This window comes from Myotis daubentonii, chromosome 4, assembly GCF_963259705.1.
Source record: "Myotis daubentonii chromosome 4, mMyoDau2.1, whole genome shotgun sequence".
In the NCBI taxonomy this organism is placed as follows: Eukaryota; Metazoa; Chordata; class Mammalia; order Chiroptera; family Vespertilionidae; genus Myotis; species Myotis daubentonii.
Window position 1 is genome coordinate 16,649,016 of NC_081843.1, and position 22,302 is coordinate 16,671,317.

At 47.7% G+C, this 22,302-nt stretch overlaps 1 protein-coding gene across 2 annotated transcripts; it reads right to left on the reverse strand.

Moving 5' to 3' along the window:
- Window positions 1–2,746: 2,746 nt before the first annotated feature.
- On the reverse strand, window positions 2,747–15,891 carry NMRAL1 (NmrA like redox sensor 1). 2 transcript variants are annotated; one of them, XM_059692976.1, is made up of 6 exons: window positions 15,628–15,891; window positions 15,366–15,439; window positions 8,332–8,570; window positions 5,971–6,220; window positions 4,394–4,584; window positions 2,747–3,036 (listed from the first exon to the last, which is right to left on the reverse strand). In XM_059692976.1, the coding sequence occupies exons 2-6, from the start codon at window positions 15,403–15,405 to the stop codon at window positions 2,857–2,859; spliced, it is 900 nt and encodes a 299-aa protein (XP_059548959.1). In that variant the 5' UTR covers window positions 15,406–15,439; window positions 15,628–15,891; the 3' UTR covers window positions 2,747–2,856. The 2 variants fall into 2 exon arrangements, with proteins under 2 accessions (XP_059548959.1, XP_059548957.1); XM_059692974.1 differs by lacking the exon at window positions 15,628–15,891 and having other exon boundaries at window positions 15,366–15,577.
- Window positions 15,892–22,302: the final 6,411 nt, after the last annotated feature.

The window sequence follows — 22,302 nt, forward strand, 5'->3', positions numbered from 1 at the left end:
TGACAAGGGCCACTTGGATATTAATATCATTTGCTGAATATAATTCACTTAATATAAATTCATGTTGCTATGAAAAAAGCTCCTAGATTTATTGAATTTTGAACCCCGCCTGCAATTGCCTTGGCAGGGCCAGACCAAATGATTTCCAGGGCCTTTTAAGGCCTGTGAGCTGGACATTCCCCACCCCTGGGCTAGAGGGAGGAGGGTTAGTTAAAGGTTAATGAGTACAGAGTTTCAGTATGGGATGATGAAAAAGTTCTGGAGATGGATGGATGGTGATGGTTGTACAATGAATGTACTTATTGCCACTGAACTGTACACTTAAAAACGACTGAAATAGCCCTGGCCAGTGTTGTCCCACGTATCAAAAGGTTGCTGGTTCGATTCCTGTTCAGGGCACATGCCCGGGTTGTGGGCTCAATCCTCCTGCCGGGCTGGAGGCAGCCAGTCGATGTTCCAGTCTCACATAGATGTTTCTCTCTGTCCCTCTCCTCCTCCCTTCCTCTCTCTCTCAAAATCAAAATATTTTTAATGACTAAAATAGTAAGTTTTATGTTATGTATATTCTACCATAGCTAAGAAAGCAAAAAGTAAATGAGAGCTAACTAATGTATTTCAGGGACCAAATTTTAGAAGACCAGGCACACATGGCAGTCCACCTGATCAGGATGTGTGCTGGGAACTCCTCAGCCAATAGGACGACATGGTGGCACTGGGAGTCGTCCCCTCCTTGTGGTGTGACTCCCCCATGTGCTTGCCTTTGTTAAAAAGAAAAGAAAAAAAAATTGTTGTTCCACTTTTTTAATGTATTTTATTGATTTCAGAGAGGAAGAGGGAGAGATAGAAACATCAATGATGAGAGAGAATCATTGACTGGCTGCCTCCTGTGCACCCCCCACCAGGGACCGAGCCCACAGCCTCGGCATGTGCCCCTGAAGGGAATCGAACCAGGGGCCCTTCAGTCCGTAGGCCGACCCTCTTATCCACTGAGCCAAACCAGCTAGGGCATGTGCTTTCTTACTGTAGTGATTCGAAGTCAGGCAGGACCACCCTGAGCCACAGCCCCAGACAGGTAAGTTTCCCACCAGGGGCCCTGTGGGACTTGGGCATCATCACAGAGGGCTGGATGCAAATAATCTCATGTTCTCTTGCTGCCCCAGGCAGGTTGGAATCCCAGGCTGTCATGGTCTTTTCCCTCCTACCCTGCCTCAGAGGCTCACTGTCCTCCCCTCAGAGCTCAGAGGCTGTCCCCATCCCCATTAAAGTAGGCCCCTCTAGCCCAGCTGGTGTGGCCCAGTGGTTGAGTGTCAACCCATGCACCAAGAGGTCGCTGGTTCGATACCCGGTCAGGACACATGCCCAGGTTACAGGCTTGAGCGTGTGGGAGACAGCCAAACAATGTTTCTTTCTCACTGAAATTTCTCTTTCCCTAAAAATCTATAAAAATACATATTTTTTTAAAAAGGCCCCTTCCAATTGTTATCCTTGTTCTCTGCAGTTCTGTGTCAATCTGTAATTATTTATTGCATATTTGTATCTGGCTCTCCTCAAGGAATGGAGCGTAACATTTTTGGTTAACACTGTATTGAGAACCCAGCACATTGGTAAGTGCTTTTTAAATTAATAAACAGATGGCACGAGTTTGGTAGAACTACCACCCCTTTCCCTTGAGTCTCTGGGTACCAAGGGGAGTAAAAAGGGCTGTGATGGAGATTACACAAATCCACAGAAAATAAGGCGGCCACAGCACCTTTGGCCATTGAGCCTTGGGTGAGTAGCCTGTGTTCTCTAAGCCTTTTTTTCCTTTTCTCTCAAGTGAACAGGAAATGGAAGGTTGCACCACCTGCCTCCAAATGCCTGGTGGACTCTACAAACAAAGCAGGGTTGTTACTTCTTGGTTTCATTCTTAGCCTTTGCTGCAAGTAGTGTCACCTTTGTGTATGTGTGTGTTTTGTTTTGTTAATCCTCAACAGAGGATATTTTTTCCATTGCTTTTCAGAGAGTGGAAAGAAGGGAGGGGGATAGAGAGAGAAAAGCATTGATGTGAGAGAGACACGTTGATTGGCTGCTTCCTACACATGCCCTGACCGGGGGGGCAGGGAGTGAACCAGCAATTCAGGTCCGTGCCCTTGACCAGGAATCAAACCTGAGACCCACTGGCCTGTACTCTAACCACTGGGAATCACCAGCCAGGGCAAGCATCACCACCTTTTCTCAGCAGTGTCCAATTATGGTGACCTGGGGCCACAGGCCTGCCACATCCCGTGTGCTTTTTCCCCAGGCTGTTTTGACGATCACGCACATCTTGAGGCTGCACCCAGGGGAAGCCCCACCCTCACAAAGAAGGAATAATAAGCTGTCACCATTGACCTTACTAGGTTTCTGGAGATGAAGGGTGTGTGTACAGGGATGTCAAAAAGTGTTGCTCCTGGCTTGGGGGCGGGGGGCGGCAGGAGTCCTCTGAGTCATGGGCTCTGTCCACACTTTTGAGTGAATTTCAAATGTGGAACAGGGTGGTCAGAGCCACTCCCTGGCTGTGGTCACAGTGCTGTTTCACAACTGACTAAACTTAAAAACTGCATTTGACTCCTGTGTGTCTTACCAAGCACCTCTTCCGCCCTCACACCCCGTCACTGCAGGAGAGGACTGGCCCCTCACCACTCAATGTCTCCTGTTAGAATCAGTGCCCAGCAGCTGCCGCCCCAGCTCAAGTCCCAGAAACAAAGCCCCTTTCTTTTGGAAGCCATCTGTGAGAACAATGGTTTTTATTTAAAAAATAACTTTTCTGTAACGTAAGAAAGGATCATTGTGACTGCGCCTCCCCTCTCCCTAGATGGCATTGAGAGGTGGGCAGGGTCACAACCTGGAAAAGTCTTCTCTGTGCTGCTCCAGCCACTGATCCAGTGTCCTGGCCTTGGGGTTGAGCCTCAGGGTCAGTTTGATGTCCCGGTCGGGTTTCAAGGCATAGAAACGGAACATGTTGGCCAGGTCCTGGGCGCCAGGGAAGCCAAGCTTCTCGTAGTCCTCAGGGGTTGTCTGGAAGTAGAGGGGGCGGGGGGGGGGGGGTCTGTGAGGATCCATCAACATCTCAGCATCCCACTGAGGTGGTGGGGGCTGGGGGACACCTCAGTCCCTACCAAGGTCCTTGCTAAGTCCACCTGAAACCATTCTAAAAGTTTAAAAACCAGCCCTAGCTGGTTTGGCTCAGTGGATAGAGTGTCAGCCTTCGGACTGAAGGGTCCCGGGTTCAATTCTAGTCAAGGGCACATGCTGGGCTGCGGGCTTGATCCCCAGTGGGGGGCATGCAGGAGGCAGCCAATCAGTGATTCTCTCTCATCACTGATGTTTCTATCTCCCTCTCCCTTCCTCTCTGAGATCAATAAAATTTTTGGAAAAAATAAAAGTTTAAAAACATTGTTCTGGGTCAATTTAAGATCCTGAGATGAAACCTCAGTTCCTTCCAAATCAGAATTGTTTACATCACTTTCTTGCTCAGAAACCAAAGCTGTTCCCCTTTCCAGACTGAATTGGATCTGAACCCCTCAGATCCTCCACAACCTGCCTCAAGCTTTTCTCTGTTTACACAGTGACACATGGCCACTTAGGGCCTTTTTTCTAGTGCACATCATTGTGCTGAGCTTCAGGTCTATTCCATTCAATCCTCGTAACAACTCAAGCAGAGGACACTTCACACACCCATTTCATGGATAAGGACACTGAAGCAGAGAGGGGTCAGGGGCCATGCCTCAGATTATACACTTAGGTGTTAAGGGCAGGGACTGGGATCCAAGTCTGCGAGGGTCTATCTGGCCCCAAACTCCCATCATTACTCTATTTGGGTCTGGGGGCTCTGCAGTAGCTTTTGTCTTTTAACACCTAAGACTGTTAATGAGATTTTCTTTAATGAGAAGGTCTTACTTTCATAAAGGGAATGACAACAAGAAACCCAGGGTCTGGACTGGAGGGCTGCGGGTCGGTGGGGAAAGGAGGGTACTGTGGGCCTCCCGCCCGCCCAGCCAGGCCAGGTATGTGTGTGTGTGTGTGTGTGTGTGTGTGTGTGTGTGTGTGTGTGGTGGGGGGGGGGGCCTATCTCTCTGGCCTCCTCCCTCTTCTCTTCCTTCAAGGCACATCCCAAAGGAGCCCAGCAGCCCTGCATTCTCACTCCTGGCCTTGGCCTCTACTGTCCCCTCTTCTGGAAACCTTCCTCCCCACGTGGTCAACCACCTATGCCAGAAATTTCACTCAGCAGCCATGCTTGGCTCCCAAGAACAGCACAGCATGGATGTTCACAGCTGTGATGAATTCAGATTTACCTTCTCCTATATCCCCCTTCCTACTACTCACAAAGCCCTCCTGGGGGGTTGAAATGACCAGCAGGGGCCGAGGGGCTCACCTTGGCATCGTGCACGGTCTTCCCAGTGTGCTTGGAGAGCAGGGCAGCATACTCCGCCGCTGTGTGCCTGCAGGTACTGAGCCCAAGGTTCTGGCCGATGTATTGTTCTGGCATCTTCAGCAGACTGAGTACCACAGGGCCCAGGTCGGTGACGGACATGCCATCCATGGGTATGTCACCCATGGGCAAGCCTGGGGGAGAAGGGGAGGAGAGACATGCTGGCACATGACATGTCCTGGAGGGGACAGTGGGGTAGAGACTAGTACCAACCGGACATCTGCACAGATCAGCACGTGGCATGACTTAGACACTTCCTGGTATCTACGTCAGCAGGAGCAGCAGTGGAACTGAATTGGAAAATGGGATTCAAGCCTGGCCAGCATGGCGCAGTGGTTGAGTGTCGACCTATGAACCAGGAGGTCCCAGTTCGATTCCTGGTTGGGGCACATGCCTGGGTTGCAGGCTCGGTCCCCAGTGTGGTGCGTGCAGGAGGTGGCCAATCAATGATTCTCTCTCATCACTGATGTTTCTATCTCTCTCTCTCCCCCCGACTTCATCTCTGAAATCAATAAAAATATATTTAAAAACAAAACAAAAAACCTCTGAGCCTGGGTTACTCCATTCTTAGAGTGGGGAGAACCCTGGACCGGCCGACCTCTCTCAGGGCTGAGATGGGAGGACAAGGGACAGGAAAGGAAGGGGCTTCAAAAGGTCCCCCGCGAACAGAGTGGTACTCCTGGGCCCACTGCTCCCAAAACACTGGCCTGAGTGTACCTGGCCACATTCTGAATTCCTCATGTGGAACCCGTGGGTGGGTTCTCCAAACACCAACTCTACTGACAGGAATGCTTGACAAGCCGAGGCCAGGACCTGGCCCAGAGAATGACTAGCTGCCAAACTGATTTTGTAGATGGAAAGGGACAGCAGTGTTTAGATGTGAGCACTTGGACCATGCAGATCACCCAGGGATCTTGTGGGGACGAAGGTCTAAATCGGAACACAGGGGGTGTCTCTGACTAGCTTTGCAAACTATAAAGGGCGGTGCCCATGTGCCAACACATGGACCAGACTGCTTGCTCACCGGTGGGCAGGTCTTGAGAAAGGGCGAGCCAGTGTTCACGCACAAAGGGGTGGGGGTGGCCCGCTGAGGGGGCTCAGCCCTCCCACTCGGGCCTCCTGAGCGTCCTGCTCTAATCCACTGGCTAACAGACAAGACACAAGTTGTATAAGATCCCCTCCAAGCCAGGGTCCAGTATGGGCATTGAGGAGAAAGTGCTTTCCGCTTTGTGAAACCTACAACTGGGTCTCGTCTTCCAAATCCTCTCATTTTTGAAGGAGAAGTAACAGTAACTGCACTTGTCTCTAGGTTTTCTCACTGCCCCTGTGAAAGTGAGTGTTATGCCCATTTCACAGAGCAGGAAGCAGAGGCCCAGCCAGGCTTCTTGCCTTGCTCACAGTCACAGACCTAACGTGAGAGCCAGGACTCAGGCCCGGAACCATCTGAAGACAAGCGCATGGTTTCCTGGGACAGCCACAGTGCCACACAGAGCAGGTGCTCAAGGAGGAAGGGCACTCACTCAGCAAGTAGCTCTTTCCATCCGGGGCTTTCTGGGGTAGGAAGTAGGAGAGGAGGTTCTCGAAATAGCAGGGCAGCCGCACGCTGGTCATGGGAACACCGACGTCCCGGAAATATTCCTCCACCTCTCCTTTGCCGTCAAAGTGGCCGGCTGCCAGTCTCCCCGCCGTCAGCTTCTTGATGTTCTCCAGGCCGCTGTAGACCACGTAGTGAAGGCCCAGGCGCTTGGCCAAATTGGCCAGCAGCTTTCCCTGGATGGCAGGAAAGGAGACGCCGCAAAGCCAGGAGGGAGGATGTGTGTCCCCAATCACATCCCGGCTCTCCAACCCAAGCTGCCACTGTGCCTGATGCTAAAAGCCGGACAACACTTACTCTTCAGATAAGGCCCCTCTTCCAGAATGATGCTCACGCATGCTATCCTACCCTTTAACACGGGATTGTAAGCCTATACCGCCCACAGAACCTTGCATCACTTCTCTAGATCATCTGGATTGTTCACTTTCTGATGTGCCTGGCTGCAGCCCACCTATGTGCAATCTGCTGCTAAGTCCTCTTCCTTGGAGAGCCCAGGATTCCACAAGGGAGGTGCTGCAGCTCAGTGGTGAAGCACACTGAGTGCTTGGGTTCCGGTCCTGGTTCTGCACTGCACTATGCGATGCTGGACCAGCGATCTAACCGTTCTGGACTCGTCCAGTTAAACGGGGACCACAATACTACCTGCTGCATAAGGTTGTGTAGGGAGGGGATTGGCTGGTGGCCTCCAAAAAGATATGTCCACATCCTAACCCCTAGAACCTGTGAATGTAACCTCATTCGGAAAAGGTCTCTACAAGTATAATTAAGGAACTTGGGATGAGATTACCCTGGATTACCTCTTAACCCAAGACAAGTGTCCTTATAAGAGATAGAGAAGACACAGAGAAGTCCATGTGAAGACAGAGGCAGAGACTGAAGTGGTGTGGCCACAAGGAGAACTGGCAGCCCCCAGGAGCTGGAAGAGGCAAGGCACAAAATCTCCTTTAGAGTCTTTGGAGGGAGCAGGAGCCTGGCCCTGTCAAAAACCTTGATTTTGGACTTCTGGACTCCAGAACTGAGAAAGAATAAATTTCCATTGTTTTAAGCCACCTGGCTTGTGGTCTTGTTACAGCAGCTGTGGGGCACTAATACAGGTTATCAGGATGCGACGAGAGCTGCTTCAACCAGAGAAGCTGTCTTTGTCTTCTCTATGGAATGAGCTTCCATGTAAGATACAACCAAAGAAAGGGTCAAGGCTAAAAACAAGTTTGGAGACCAGTGATCCAGTCCAATCCCCCTTTACTTTCCAGAGGAAGAAAACAAAGCCCAGAGCTGGGAAGTGACATATCCAAAGACATAGCTGTGCATGAGGCAGGACTGAAAACTGAAGTGCGTAACTGCCAGCTTAGGGCCTTTCCTCTGGCACCAACTATATCTTCCACAAAAACCGGAGTGTCCTCTATGTGTCAGGCTCTCTGCCAGTGTCTCGATCATCAATGAGACAAAAAGATGGCCATGTCTCATGGTTCCTCTCATAGCCTTGCCACCACCATCTAGGTTCAATAACCACCTAACTAGGGAGAATCTGGGTGGAAAACAGAATAAAGGGAAACAAAACATGTGAAAAGGGACATGGGGACTTTCTGGGTTGATGGAAATATATTTTTATCAAAAGGCAATTACATGGGTTTATTTACTTTCAAATTTTATCAAACTAACCAAGAGAATTCTAACCAACTGTCATTTTTAATTCCAGACCCGTGTTTAATCATTATCTCTTCATTTTAAGACTTTTAATAAAAATGTCATTTTTAAAGAAACAAATTTTTTTTTATCAAACTGTACAATTAAAATGTGTACATTATATTATAAGAAATTATGGGTCAATAGAGTTAGATTTTTAGAAAGTATAAAAAGTCATTGGATGACAAAGGAAATAAGTGGTTGCCTGAGGCTGTGGGGAGGGGGTGTCGGGAGTGACTATTAACAGGTACAGGGTTTCTTTTTGGGGTGATGAAAATGTTCCGGAATTAGGTAGTGGTGATGGCTCCACAACTTTGTGAATATGTTAAAAAACAATGAATTGCACACTTTGGGTGACTTGTATGGTCCATGAATATAAAAGAAAGTCACTGGATGAGAAAGCAGCCTCCTCTTACCCGCATCAAAATCTAGGAGGGCTGCACGGAAGCGAGGGTAAAGGACCGCAGTGTCAGTGGTCCTAGTCGGAGTGAGTCTCACAGGCAAGTTAAAACTGCCTCCAAGGAACCAACAGGGACCTGGGAGCTCCTTTTAAGATGCACTGCGACTCGCCCCAGCCTCCCCACACCCTCCGGCCTGCCCTCACCTGCTTGACCTCCTGCTCCTGGCTGCAGTTCTCCCAGTAGTTGGTCACGATGAAGGTGGCGTGAGCCCCGGTCAGAGCCAGTTTCATGCTGGCCTCATCATCCTGGTCTCCCTGCACTATCTCTGCACCTTGCAGCCTCAGTTCCTTTGCTGCCTTCTGCCCAGGGTCCCGGGTTACAGCCCGAACCCTGAATGTCCCATCTTCCAAGAGCGTCCGGGCCACTGAGCCCCCCTGGGCACCTGCGAAAAGTCAAAAAGACCTAAAGGGTTGACTGTGCCTGGGAGTCCTGCTCAGGTTCAAACCCCGAAGGGAATAATCCACCACAGCGGGACGCCCAGGACACTGGTCACCTCCCACTCTCATTGAACTGCCTTACACCGATTTTAAATGACAGCTTTCATGAGACAGAATTCATTTACCATCATTAGAAGTGTATCGTGTAGCCCCGGCCGGGTAACTCAGCTGGTTAGAGCGTTGTCCCAATACACCAAAGTCCCATCCCCGGTCAAGGCACATCCAAAAATCAACCAATGAATGCATAAATAAGTGGAACAACAAATCGATGTTTCTCTCTCTCTCCTTTCTTCTCTAAAAATCAATCAATAAAAAATAAGTGCATAAAGTAGTGGCTTTTAGTGTATTCAGAGTTGTGCAACCATCATCACAGTCAATTTTAGAACATGTTCACCTCCCCAAAAAGAAAATCATACCCATTAGCAGTCACTCCCCATTCTCTCCTCCCTCCAGTCCCGGGCAACCACTCATCTGTTTTGTCTCTACAGATGTGCATGGACTCCTTCAACATGTGGCTTTTTGTTTCTGGCTTCTTTCACTCATGTTTTCAAGGTTCATCCATGTTTTAGCAGGCATCACACCTATACCTTTTATAAAATTCTAAAAATGCATTATGAAATATTTACAGATACAAAAAGGGATAGTGACACTCATGTACCCACCACTTAGCTTAAGAAATAAAACATTACCTATACCTTTTCGGAAAAAAAGAGATTGAGAAAATTACAAAAATTAAAATAATCAAACGGAAGAAAATAAAAATCATCCATAAATACAGGGTGGAGCAGCCCTAGCTGGTTTTGCTCAGTATATAGAGCATCAACCCACAGACTGAAGAGTTTCAGGTTCAATTCCAGTCAAGGGCATGTACCTCAGGTGTAGGGGCATGTGCAGAAAGCAACCAATTGATGTGTCTCTCTCACATCGATGTTTCTCTCTCTCCCTCTCCCTTCCACTCTCTAAAAACCAATGAAAAATATCCTCTGATGAGGATTAAGATAAATAAATAAATAAATAAATACATAGATAAATAAATAAATAATGGTGGAGCAAAAGTAGGTTTACTGTTGTGAGTACGTGAAACAGGTTATTCTTTATTATTATTTAACTAGAGGCCCGGTGCACAAAAATTTGTGCACGGGGGGGGGGGTTTCCCTCAGCCCGGCCTGTGCCCTCTCGCAGTCTGGGACCCCTCGGGAGATAACGACCTGCTGGCTTAGGCCTGCTCCCGGGTGGCAGAGGGCAGGCCCAATCCCTAGGTGCAGCCCCTGGTCGGGCTCAGAGCAGGGCCGATTGGGGAGTTGGGGCGCCTTCCCTTGTCATGCACAGAGCAGGGCGGATCGGGAGGTTGCGATGCCACCCTCAGTCACACTCAGGGTAGGGCCGGGGGTTGGGGCACTGCCCCCTGTCACACTCAAGGCAGGGTCGATGGGGAGGTTGTGGCGCCACCCCCTGTCACGCACAGAGCAGGGCAAATCAGGGGGTTGGGGCGCTGCCCTCTATCACCCACAGAGCAGGGCTGATCAGGGAGTTGGGGCGCCACCACTGTCACACTCAGGGCAGGGCCGATGGGGAGGTTATGGCTCTACCCCGTCACACACAGAGCAGGGTCTGGGGGGGGGGGGGGAGTTGGGGCGCCGCCCTCTATCATCCACAGAGCAGGGCTGATCAGGGGGTTGGGGCGCCATACCCTGTCACACACAGAGCTGCAGGGCAATCAGGGGGGTGGGGAGCTCCCCCCTATCAGGCACAGAGCAGGGCTGATCAGGGGGTTGGGGCGCCTTCCCCTGTCACGAACAGAGCAGGGCGGATAGGGAGGTTGTGGCCCCGCCCCCTGTCACACACAGAGCCACAGGGTGATCAGGGGGTTTGGGTGCTGCCCCCTGTCACGCTGATCCCGGTACCGGGAGGCCTCTCGGCTCCGCTGATCCTGGTGCCGGGAGGCCTCCACTGATCCTGGTGCTGGGAGGCAAATTACCCTTTTACTATATAGGACAGAGGCCTGGTGCACAGATGGGGGCCGGCTGGTTTGCCCTGAAGGGTGTCCTGGATCAGGGTGGGGGTCCCCACTGGGGTGCCTGGCCATCCTGGGTGAGGGGATGATGGCTGTTTGTAGCTGGTCACACACCCTTCAGGGTGGGGGTCCCCACTGGGGTGCCTGGCCAGTCTGGGTGAGGGGCTGAGGGCTGTTTTCAGGCTGGCGGGTGACTGAAGCTCCCAACTGCTCCTTTTTTTCTTTTATTCTGGGCCAGCTTTAGCTCTGGCTCCAGCTCTGTGGCCTGGCTGCTGAAAGCAGGTATCTGGTTTGTTTGGGTTCTATAATCAAAACACTGTATCAACTCCAGCTCTGAGATCCCGGCTGGCTGAAAGCAGGTTTCTGGGGTTTTGTTTAGCTTCTATATTTGTAACAATGTTTCAAACTGCAAGCTCAGAGGCCTGCAAGGCAGGTGGGGAACGTTGGTTTCCTCCGTCACTGAAGCAAGCAAGCCTCATGTTAGCTTCAAGCTGCCTGGCCGCCAGCCGCCATCTTGGCTGGCAGTTAATTTGCATATCACCCTGATTAGCCAATGGGAAGGATAGCGGATGTACGCTAATTACCATGTTTCTCTTTTATTAGATAGCACTAGTGCCCCGGGGCATGGATTCATGCACATTGAAAGGAAATTAATTAGAAGGTGGCTGGTGGGGTAGGACTGGGCGAGATGGGCCAGACACGCCCTGGAGCCAACCTCCTGCCGTCCCTCCCCAGCCAGCCACACGTGGGGGGCCGCCGCTGCTCCAAGGGAGTCTGCGGAGTGAGCTGGGGTCCCTCGGGCAGGAGGGGTTCCTCGTCCTGGCCTGTGGGGATAGGGCCAAAACTGGCTCTCCAACATCCCCCGAGGGGTCCTGGATTGCGAGAGGGCGGTTCTCGGGTGATGCACCCTGGAATCAGGCTCCCTCCTCTCTGGTTCCAGGGTACATCACCTGAGAACCACCACTGCCAAGTCACTGCAGCTCGGCAGCTCCTGCATTGAGCGTCTGCTCCCCGGTGGTCAGTGCGCATCATACCTACCAGCCAGTCGGATGGTAGTTTAGCCTTTTATATATATATAATTATCTTATTATTTTCCATAAAAACAGGTTTACTGTGCCACTGTGACATTCTTTTGAGTTAATAAAACTACTGTAATAATCATAACCTGCATGTCTTTTTTCCAAACAAACCACTGTAAACCTACTTTTGCCCATCCCTGTAAGTACAAGAACATTGGCTGCTGCACTACTTCCAAGGACGGAAATTTATAGACAAGCTGTCCTTTGGTAGGATTCTGGTTGTATAAGTGATAAATCCATACACAGTCATTAAAAAGAATGTGGCAGATCTATATGTATGGCTCAGATTGGTGCCCATGTGTCCTGGAGTGAAAAAGGCAAATTGCAGAATTGCAATTACCCTCATACAGGTCCAGATGGGAATGTAAAATGGTAGTCACTTTGTAAAACAGCCTGCCAGGTCCTCAAAATGCTCAACATAGAGTTACCATATGATACAGCAATTCTACTCAGAAGTATATACCCAAGAACATTGAAAATATACATCCAAACAAAAACTTGTACATGAATGTTAATAGCAGCATTACAAACAATAACCAAATGAAATCTATACACCAAAAGATTTGTGGCTGCCAGGAGCCGAGGAAAATTGGGGGAAATGGGGAATGATTGCTAGTAGGTGTTCACATAAGAAACATCCAAACCTGTAGATGATTTTTTTAAGTTTATTTAAGCCAAACTGATGACATCACCAGGAAGCAAAATTTCAACAGATTGCGAAAATGCTCTGGAGAATGAACATTTTGCAGCTTTAAAACAAAACAAAAAAAGTCATTGATTTTAGGGAGAGAGAAAGAGAGAGAACTTGCTGTTGCACTTACTTATGCATTCAATGGTTGATGCATGTGCCCTCACGGGGAATCAAACCCACCATCTTGGCGTATTTGGACAATGCTCTAACCAGCTGAACTAAGCCTAGAGCTTATTTTATACATTAAAATCTAATAAGTCCTGGCCAGGGGGCTCAGTTGGTTAGAGTGTTGTCTCATACACACAAAGCTTGTGAGTTCAATTACTGATTAGGGCTCATATGGGAGGCAACCAATGTTTCTTTCTCCCGTCGACGTTTCTCTCTCTCTAACAGCCCAAGCTGGTTTGGCTCAGTGGATAGAGTGTCGGTCTGTGGACTGAAGCGCCCTGGGTTCAATTCTGGTCAAGGGCACATGCCAGGGTTGCGGGCTCGATCCCCAAAAGATGGTGTGCAGAAGGCAGTCAATCAACGATTCTCTCTCATCATTGATGTTTCTCTCTCTCTCTCTCTCCCTCTCCCTTCCTCTCTGAAATCAATAAAAACATATTTTTTTAAAAAAGGATAATGTTATATTGGAATTCAGTGAGTCAAACAGAAGATGCCACAGTTAGAGGGCCGAATTTGGAGTCTTTATTGCAAACCCCGGAGGCCGTGAGAGGACTAAGGTCTCTCTAAAACCTCACGGCCCCCAGTGAACTTAGGGGTTAGCTTATAAAGGCAAAAAACAACAACCATGTGCTGAGATGGGGACAGTGTGCTTGGCAGATATCGTGTAGAAAGCTTGCAGCCTTGAGCACAGCATAGCTCAGATAACCAGAAGACACCTGGCATGGGAGGAACCAAGGACGGACCAGATAATTAAGAGGAGGCCATGACTAGACTATAGGCTGATAAAAATGTACATTAGGTTACTGACACAGATTCAGATTGCTAGCCCCGCCCCCAAAATGTCTTATTTTCCCCATTATTCGAGCAAGCGTGCTTACAGAAGCTAAAAATAGCAGAGTTACTTCTATCAGGGAGGCTCTCTGGTTTAGTTACTTCCTGGAGTTAACAGAACAAAAGACCATCTGTGTTTAGCAGAAAATTTTAAACGGCAGTTCTTACAAAATGGAGATTACGGGAACAAGATGGAGTGCCTACGGTTCAGATGGAGGGCGAGGGACAGAATGGAGTCAGTCCTTTTAAGGCCCACAGTTCAGTAACTCTAACATTTCAAAAGTATGTTGCCTTAGAGCCCTAGTACACTGTTGGTGGGAATGCAAGCTGGTGCAACCATCATGGAAAACAGTATAGAGTTTCCTCAAAAAATTAAATATGGAACTGCCATTTGACCCAGTGATCCCACTTCTAGGAATATATCCTAGGAACCCCAAAGCACCAATCAGAAAGAATATATGCACCCCTATGTTCATAGCAGCACAATTTACAATAGCTAAGATCTGGAAACAGTCCAAGTACCCATCAGTAGGTGAGTGGATAAAAAAGCTGTGGCACATTTATACCATTGAATACTCTGCAGCAGTAAAAAAGGACCTCTTACCCTTTGAGACAGCACGGAGGGACCTGGAGAGTATCATGCTAAGTGAAATAAGTCAGTCAGAGAAAGACAAGTATCACATGATCGCACTCATGTGGAATCTAAGTAACAAAATAAACTGATGAACTGAGTGGAACTAGAGACATGGAAGCCTGGGACAGAGTGCGGAATCTCAGAGGGAAGGAGGGAGAAGGTGGATGGGTGGGTGGGAGGTAATCAACCAAAGACCTTGTATGCATATATGCACGGCCCATGGACACAGACAATAGGGTGCTAAAGGCCTGGGATGGGGGGAGGGTTCAGGGAAGGCTGGAGGGGATCAATGGTGTGTGTGTGGGGAAACAAAAGTAATACTTTCAACAATAAAGAATTATTTAAAAAAAAAAAAAAGTATGTTACCTTAGATGCAAAAAGATAATAGATTCACTTAATGTAGGTTGGTCAAGGAAGCTATAGTCCTAGGACTCAACTACCTGCCATAATCTGCTTTTAGTTAGGACTTTGGATAACCATTCTGTGTGGTTATTTTTGGTATTTGAGTTTGTAAGGCCCACCATGCAGGCCTCCCCTGGGCTTGTCAGGTTTAGTATGCCAGGGTTCCATTCACATAGATATGGCGGGTTCTTTTTTTGGGGTGATGAGATCTTCTAAAACTGATCTGGGTGATGGTCACAGAACTCTGCAAATATACCAGAAACCAGTGAATTGCACACTTTAAATGAGTAAACAGTATGTGACTTATACTTCAATATATGAATTATACCTCAATAAAGCTATTGTATGTTTTAAAATATATATTTAAGTATATATCATACATAAGTATATATGTTATATATATAAAGTACATATATATAGGGTACCCCAAAAATGTATACACACTTTAACAGCTGATAGCTCAATTGATGTTTCTTTTTCGATTTAATCCATTGGAATTAATAACTATTCAAAATGTATACATTTTTTTGGGGGGGGGAGAGAGAAATAACAGGTGGGGGCAAAATAAAACACTATCGTTTGAAAATAATTTAGATATTTCTAACTTGGTAGGATACTCAGGAAACTTGGTAACAGAGATGGGTGGGGTGGGGGGTACAGAGGTGGGAGGGAGATTTAATGTCGGTATGATGTGCAATCACTACTCATTCAAAGAAGTTAACGTGATTTTTTTAAGATGCAAAGGACATCCGCGCTCAGGGCTCAGGTCCCGTCCGCACGGCCCCGCCGGGGTCAGAGGTCCAGCCTATCGCACCCTCCCTCCCGACCCCCGGGATGTCTCCCCGAGCTGGGGGAGGGGGCGCCCTGGCTGATGAGAGGTCCCGCGCTTCGGGGCCTCCGATGGGGTGGGGTTCCGCTTACCCGTGGCTCCAAACACCACCACTACCTTCTTGTCCGCCATGCGAGCGGGAGCGGGAGATGCGGTCCTGAGCAGCCTGAGGGGCGAGGGAAGCGCGGGGTGGGCCACGGGGCCGGGGGTCCTCGCCCTGAACCGCGCGCGCGCACCGGAGGGGGCTGCAGCCCCGAGAGGTCGGGATCCGCGACCCCTGGCCTCCTCTCCCCCCACCCCCCGCCCGGGCCTGACACCACCTCCCCAGCCCGTGTCTCGAACCCTTGTCCCGACCTGCGTTACCCCCTCACCACAGCCTGGGTGGGAAACACTACGGATAACCCGGGCCTTCGCATTTGCAGCCGAGTCCACCACGGAGGGGGGGTATAATCCCACGAAGGGGGCCGACCCCTGCCCGCAGCTTCATTCCTGCGCCGGCAAGGCCCCCCCATTCCCGGCTGCCCTGCATGAAGGGACCCGAGGCTGCGCGGCTCCAACCCCTCGCTGTCCGGGTCCTCACTCCGCGCTGAGCGGACTCGCCACCCCCGCGCACGGACGGAGATGGTTCATCCCGGCCCGGCGAGAACCCGCGGGTTGTTTGGACCCGTCCCCGCCTCAGTCACCGATCTCGCTCGAACGTCTGAACCTGTAGATAATGGGGTGTCACCTAAAGGTGATCCAACCTATACCCGTGAGTTTTAACCACGTCAAGGCCCCGAGCTATTTCTTATCTGCCTGACTCACGGTTGAGGTTGCTGCTACTTGCACAGATTTGAATGATTTTGAACAGAAAAGTGAGATTTCTTTGTGTTGAACTAAAACTCAAAAATGACCCCCACTCTTCTGAAAAGTTATTCTGACTGGATAAGAACGTTTGCTTTTTGCCCTGGCTGGTTTGGCTCAGTGGATAGAGCGTTGGACTGCAGACTGGAAGGTCCTGGGTTTGATTCCGGTTGGGGGCACACGCTCGGGTGCGGGCTCGGTCCCCAGTGGGGGCCGTGCAGGAGGCAGCCGATCAGTGATTCTCTCTCATCATTGATGTTCCTATCTCTCTCTCCCTCTTCCTTCCTCTCTGAAATCAATAAAAATATATTTTTTTAAAAGAAGAACATTTGCCTTTTTAATTCACTCCATAATATGTATGGGTGTGGCTGTGGGTGAGTGGTCAAGGTGGGGGGCCAGGAGATCTTTGGGGTGATTCGGGGCAGGTTCAAGTCCTGCTGCTTATCAGGGCTCTGATGACCTGATATTATCACAAGAGCTTGGTGCTCATCTAAATGATGTCAGGCTAGCCCTCGCTGGTATGGCTCAGTGGACAGAGCGTCGTCCTGGAGGCAAAGGGTCCCAGCTTCCCTTCTGTCAAAGGCAGGTACCTTGGTTGCAGGCTCCTCCCCGGCCTGGGCCCTGGTCAGGGCTCCTGCAGGAGGCAACTAATATGCTTCTCTCACATAGATGTTTCTCTCTGTCTTTCCCTCTCTTTTCCACTCTCTCTGAAAATCAATGGAAAAAATATCCTCAGGTGAGGATTAAAAATAAATAAATGATGTCAGGCGAAGAAATGCTGATAACAAAATACATTTTAACTCATCTGGGAATGTCAGGTTTGGGACAGCAGGCATTTGTGTTCACTGCTGAATTGCCAGCACCTAAACTAGTACTCCACACAAAGTAGGCTGGTTGGTTGTCTAAACATCTGCGAGGCACTGGACATACTCCAGCTAAAACTGACACTGTTTTCCTGAATCTAGTCGTGAAGATACCCCACAACAGAATATGTGTATATATTTTTAATTTATTGATGAGAGAGGAGAGAGAGAGAGAGAGAGAGAGAGAGAGAGAGAGAGATTGATTTGTTGTTCCACTTATTATTTGTTGTTGCAGAGATCAAACCCACAACCTTGGCATACAGGGACGATGCTCTAACCAACTGAGCTCCCCTGCCAAGATGGGAGTGTAAGTCTTTTTCTATCCAATTGTCTTGCTAGTTTTCAAGGTGCTCAATGTAATAACCTCCCCCTGCACCATCTTGGCCAATGGAGGAGACTTTCTGGCACCCCCTGACTCTATGGTAACAAGGAGGCTGTTGGAAAAGGGCAGACATATTGGCAGCCTGGACAAAGGTTTTTCTCTCTTGAAACCCCACCCATCCTGGGGTCCCTTAAGGCCTGAGTGGAGAGATTTAGCTATTGACTAGTGTATGCTCAACTGTGACACAGCACTTTCTGTGGTAATTTATATCTGATAAAGAATTTCCTACAAAGCACTTGCCAGTTCACCCAGCCCAATGACATGTACTAATGGTGATGACAGTTGGAGGAACCCTTTTCTGGGCTCATGCTATGTATCATGTACAGACTAAACCCTACATTAACTCATTTGACCCCTTGAAGCAACCTTTCCTTCAATCAGTGACACTCAGATTAATTCAATTATGTGTCTGTGTGTTTGTGTGTGTGTGTGTGTATGTGTTTGGGGTGCAGGTAGTACAATGTATACTTCCCATTACCCCTTTCTTAAAATTCATTCTTTTTTATTTGATTTTGAGAGCCAAGTAATGCATAATGAATTTATGTATTCTCATAAAAAAGTAAATGGTACTGTAAATGAAAGTTTGAGTAAATGAAAGAAGAGTCCCATAGGACTCTTCTAAGGGATCAAAGACAGTTTTATTTAGATATGATTTGCAAATCAGAAAATGTATCCTTTGGCATGAACCAAAGACACACTCTAAGGTGGGAAAAATAAAGCAACGTTTTTAAAGGGAAGAGTTTCAAGGAGTTGCTAATCAAAGGGTTGGGATACAAGACCATAACTTATTCATTTTCTGATTGGTGGGGGCAACTGGATTTTTAGGGGACTGCTGACTCAATGGTCAGCTAGTGGAGCTGTGAGATAAGAATAATGGGTAGTTTCAATTGACTCATGGTCAGCAGGTAGAGTCATGGGATATTCCAATAGTTGTAGTCACAAAATATGGTCAGCAGGGCAGGTCACAAAGCAGGGGCCAATGCCTCAGTTTCCCTTGGAGTCTGCAAAATACACCAATAAAACAATTTTTTTTAGTAAAACAGCCAATGCAAAGAATACAAATTGTCTGATAGGCAAAGTCAGAGTTTAAACTGCAAAATGGCCTAGTTATTGGAGCAAGGTCAGAGACCAAATTGTAGAAGAGTCCAGATATTAGAATCCTCAGTACAGATAAAGCACAAGTGACCCTAGACCTCTCTCTATCATTCTAGCGTGTAAACCTTTCCTACTTTTGAATGCATTTATATACCTAAACATGAACATGTAGAAAGATAATATTTTATAGTTAAGAAATAAAAGGGATCATACTGACTATATTTTCCCCACAATATTTATTATGAAAATTTGTAAACATACAGAAAAGTTGAAAGAACTGTATAGTGAATACCCATATACTTACCACATAGATTCTTCAATTCTTAACATTTTGCTATATTTGCTTTATCAGCTATCTTATTTTTTATACATTTCAATTTAGTTGCAGACATCAGTACTTTTCTCCCCTAAACACTCCAGCATACATATTATTTAGAGTTCGATATTTGTTTTTTAGGTTAAGTTTATAACACACTATAGAACAGTAGTTGCCAACCTTTCGGACCTTATGGACCACCAGTGGTCCGCAGACCACCGGTTGGCGACTGCTGCTATCCTCCTATATAATAAAGAGGTAATATGCTAATTGACCCTCACATCACAAGATGGCTACCCCCATGTCGTCATTAGATGGCCGCCCCACATTGTGACAAGATGACTGGCAGCGGAGCAGTTAGGGGCAATCAGGCAGGTAGGTGAGTGGTTAGGAGCTAGCAGTCCCCGATTGTGAGAGGGATGTCCAACTGCCGGTTTAGGCCTGATCCCGCAGAGATCGGGCCTAAACCAGCAGTCAGACATTCCCTGAGGGGTCCCAGATTGGAGAGGGTGCAGGCTGGGCTGAGGGACCACCCCCCAAGTGCACAATTTCATGCACCAGGCCTCTAGTAAAATATATTTTTGTATTTTTCTACAACTTGCTTTCCCCCCTTCTACTTAATGTCCTTCCTCAGGTGGTGTTTGCCCTTTTCAATGGGGCACGATTATTGAATGAATGTACTCCTGTCAATCCCTGCTCCATCCTCTTTTGATGGACCTAAGGTTGTTTCAAAGTTTTCACCAAAATGGAGTATCCTGGTATGTGTTGCAATGACCTCCCTTGTTTGTGCCCTTTTGAGTTCTTGCAAGTGTTAGACAGGACAAGGATCTCAAGATCTGGGCAGTCCTAAATGTTATTAGAGAGAAACATCAATTTGTTATTCCACTTATTTATGCATTCATTGGTTGCTTCTTTTTAAAAAATGTGTCCCTATTGATTTTTTTGAGAGAGAGAGGAGGGGTGAGAAAGAGAAACATCTATGTGAGAGAGAAACACCGATAGGTTGCCACTGGTTGCCTCCCATATGCACCCGGACCAGAGACCGAACCCTGCAACCTGGGCATGTGCCCTGACTGGAATTGGAACTGGCAAACTGCTAGTGTATGGAACAACACTCAAACAACTGGGCCACACCTGCCAGGCCAGTTGGTGGCTTCTTGTATGTGCTCTGAGGATATCCCCTGATGGGATCAAACCCGCAACCTGGCATATCAGAATGAGGTTGTAATCAACTAAGCTACCTGGCCAGGGCTTCTTGCTAAATGTTAAGATGTAGTATTTTGTAGATACAGTAAACAGGATGAGCTGACAGGAACTCAACCTGATGAAAGTAGCCAATTGCAAAGAAGAAATCAACATGTTATATAAGCCATGGCTAAGCCTTCCTTCTGGGAGGTAGAGATTTGGATATGAATCTGAGACAGGCTGAGCCTCTCTTAAAAACTCTTCCGTTATTTCTTAAAGCCTCTTCTAGATAAGTTTAAAGTTTCTCTTCAGGCATTCCCCAAAGAGCTCTGTTCTGTGCACCGGGAAAGTAAAGAGTTCCGCTCTGCACCTGCACAGGTGTATACCAGCTGCTGGAACCTGAAACGTAAAGAACTCTACTATGCACCTGTGTGAGGAACCTAGCCCTATACAGTGGGGCCTTGACTTATGAGTTTAATTCGTTCCGAGACCTAGCTTGTTAACTCAAATTGCTCTGTCAACTCAATGCAAAAAATCAGCCGAGAGACAGCTGGTATCTCAAAAAACTCATTAGTCGGGACACTCGTAAGTCAAGGCCCCACTGTATAAGCCAGACCTGCAGCAGCAGTTTGGGAGCCATGCTGTTATTAGTTGCATTAAGCCCCCTCTCTTCTCCTTTCCCTTCACCTTGATTTCAGTAAACTTCTAATTTTTTAAATATGTTTTTATTGGTTTTAGAGAGAGAAGAAGGGAGAGGGAGAGATAGGAAAAAAAACACATTGATGATAGAGAAATATCAGTGGGCTGCCTCCTGCACGCCCCCTATCAGGGATCGAGTCCGAAACCCACAACCCAGGCATGTGCCCTGACTGGGAATCAAACTGGCAACCTTTTGTGCATGGAGTCACCTCTAATTTTTTTAAAATATATTTTATTGATTTTTTTACATAGAAGAAGGGAGAGGGATAGAGAGTTAGAAACATCTATGAGAGAGAAACATCGATCAGCTGCCTCCTGCACACCCTCCACTGGGAATGTGCCCGCAACCAAGGTACATGCCCTTGGCCGGAATCGAACCTAGGACCCTTCAGTCCGCAGGCTGACGCTCTATCCACTGAGCCAAACCGGTTAGGGCTAATTTTGAATCTGTTTAGCCTCCTCTCCTGATTTCTGTCTTGGGGGATGGGTGCAAGAACCTCGTTGTCATTGACAAATTCCCTGTCTTCCTTATGCACTGCAAGTAAATAAAACTCCTTGCAACAACCACCTCTCATTTTCAAATATAGCCTCTTAAACAGTGAAGCCTTTGAGTTCAATAACACAAATGTTTTCTTTTTTTAAAAAAATATTTTTATTGATTTTAGAGAGGAAAGGGGGGGGGAGAGAGACAGAGAGACACACACACAGAGAGAGAAATATCAATGATGATAGAGAACCATTGATTGGCTGCCTCCTGCGCGCTCCCTCCTGGGGATCGAGCCTGCAACCGAGGTACATGCCCTTGACCGGTATCGAACCCGGGACCCTTCAGTCTGCAGGCCAATGCTCTATCCACTGAGCCAAACCAGCTAGGGCAACACAAATGTTTTCTAGAATAGCTACCCAGAAGTGTAATTGTTGGGTCAATGAGAATGCCCATTCTAAATGTTAACAGTTCCTGCCAAATTTTCCCTCCTTCCCCATGTGAAGAAAAAAGAGGCTACTATAACAAGCCTGACAAGTTCAATAACTGAAAATAACCACACAGGTTGTTTTGATCATCAAAACATTCCTAACTTGCCTGACCAGTGTGGCTCATTGGCTGAGCATTGCACGAACCAGGAAGTCATGGTTGGATTCCTGGTCAGGGCTCGTACCTAGGTTGGGTTGCGGGCTCAATCCCCAGTGGGGGGTGTGCAGGAGGCAGCCGATCAATGATTCTTTCTCATCATTGATGTTTCTATCCCCTTCTCTTCTTACTTCCTCTCTCTGAAATAAACAAAAACACATAAAAAAAAAAAAACACCCAAAAACCCACATTTCTAATTGAGTGGGTTATGGTATGAAGTCATGTCCTAAGTATATAGGATAAATTAATCTCTACCTTGAACAAGCCCTGTCCATTGTTTATGTGCATCTAGATTCTAGAATAATATATTTAAAATGTGAGAACGATCTCTTCTCCAGAAGGGTAAAGATAAACATCCCAGTGCAGGGGGGGAAGACAACCCCAACATTCCTCATTGCTCTCTTTCAACTGCATCTCTTTCAACTTCTATAAACTATGTTAAAGCTAACTATCCTGCATCCATCAATGTAAAAGTGACATCTCTCCATTTTATTTTTTACTCAATCCTAGAGATTTT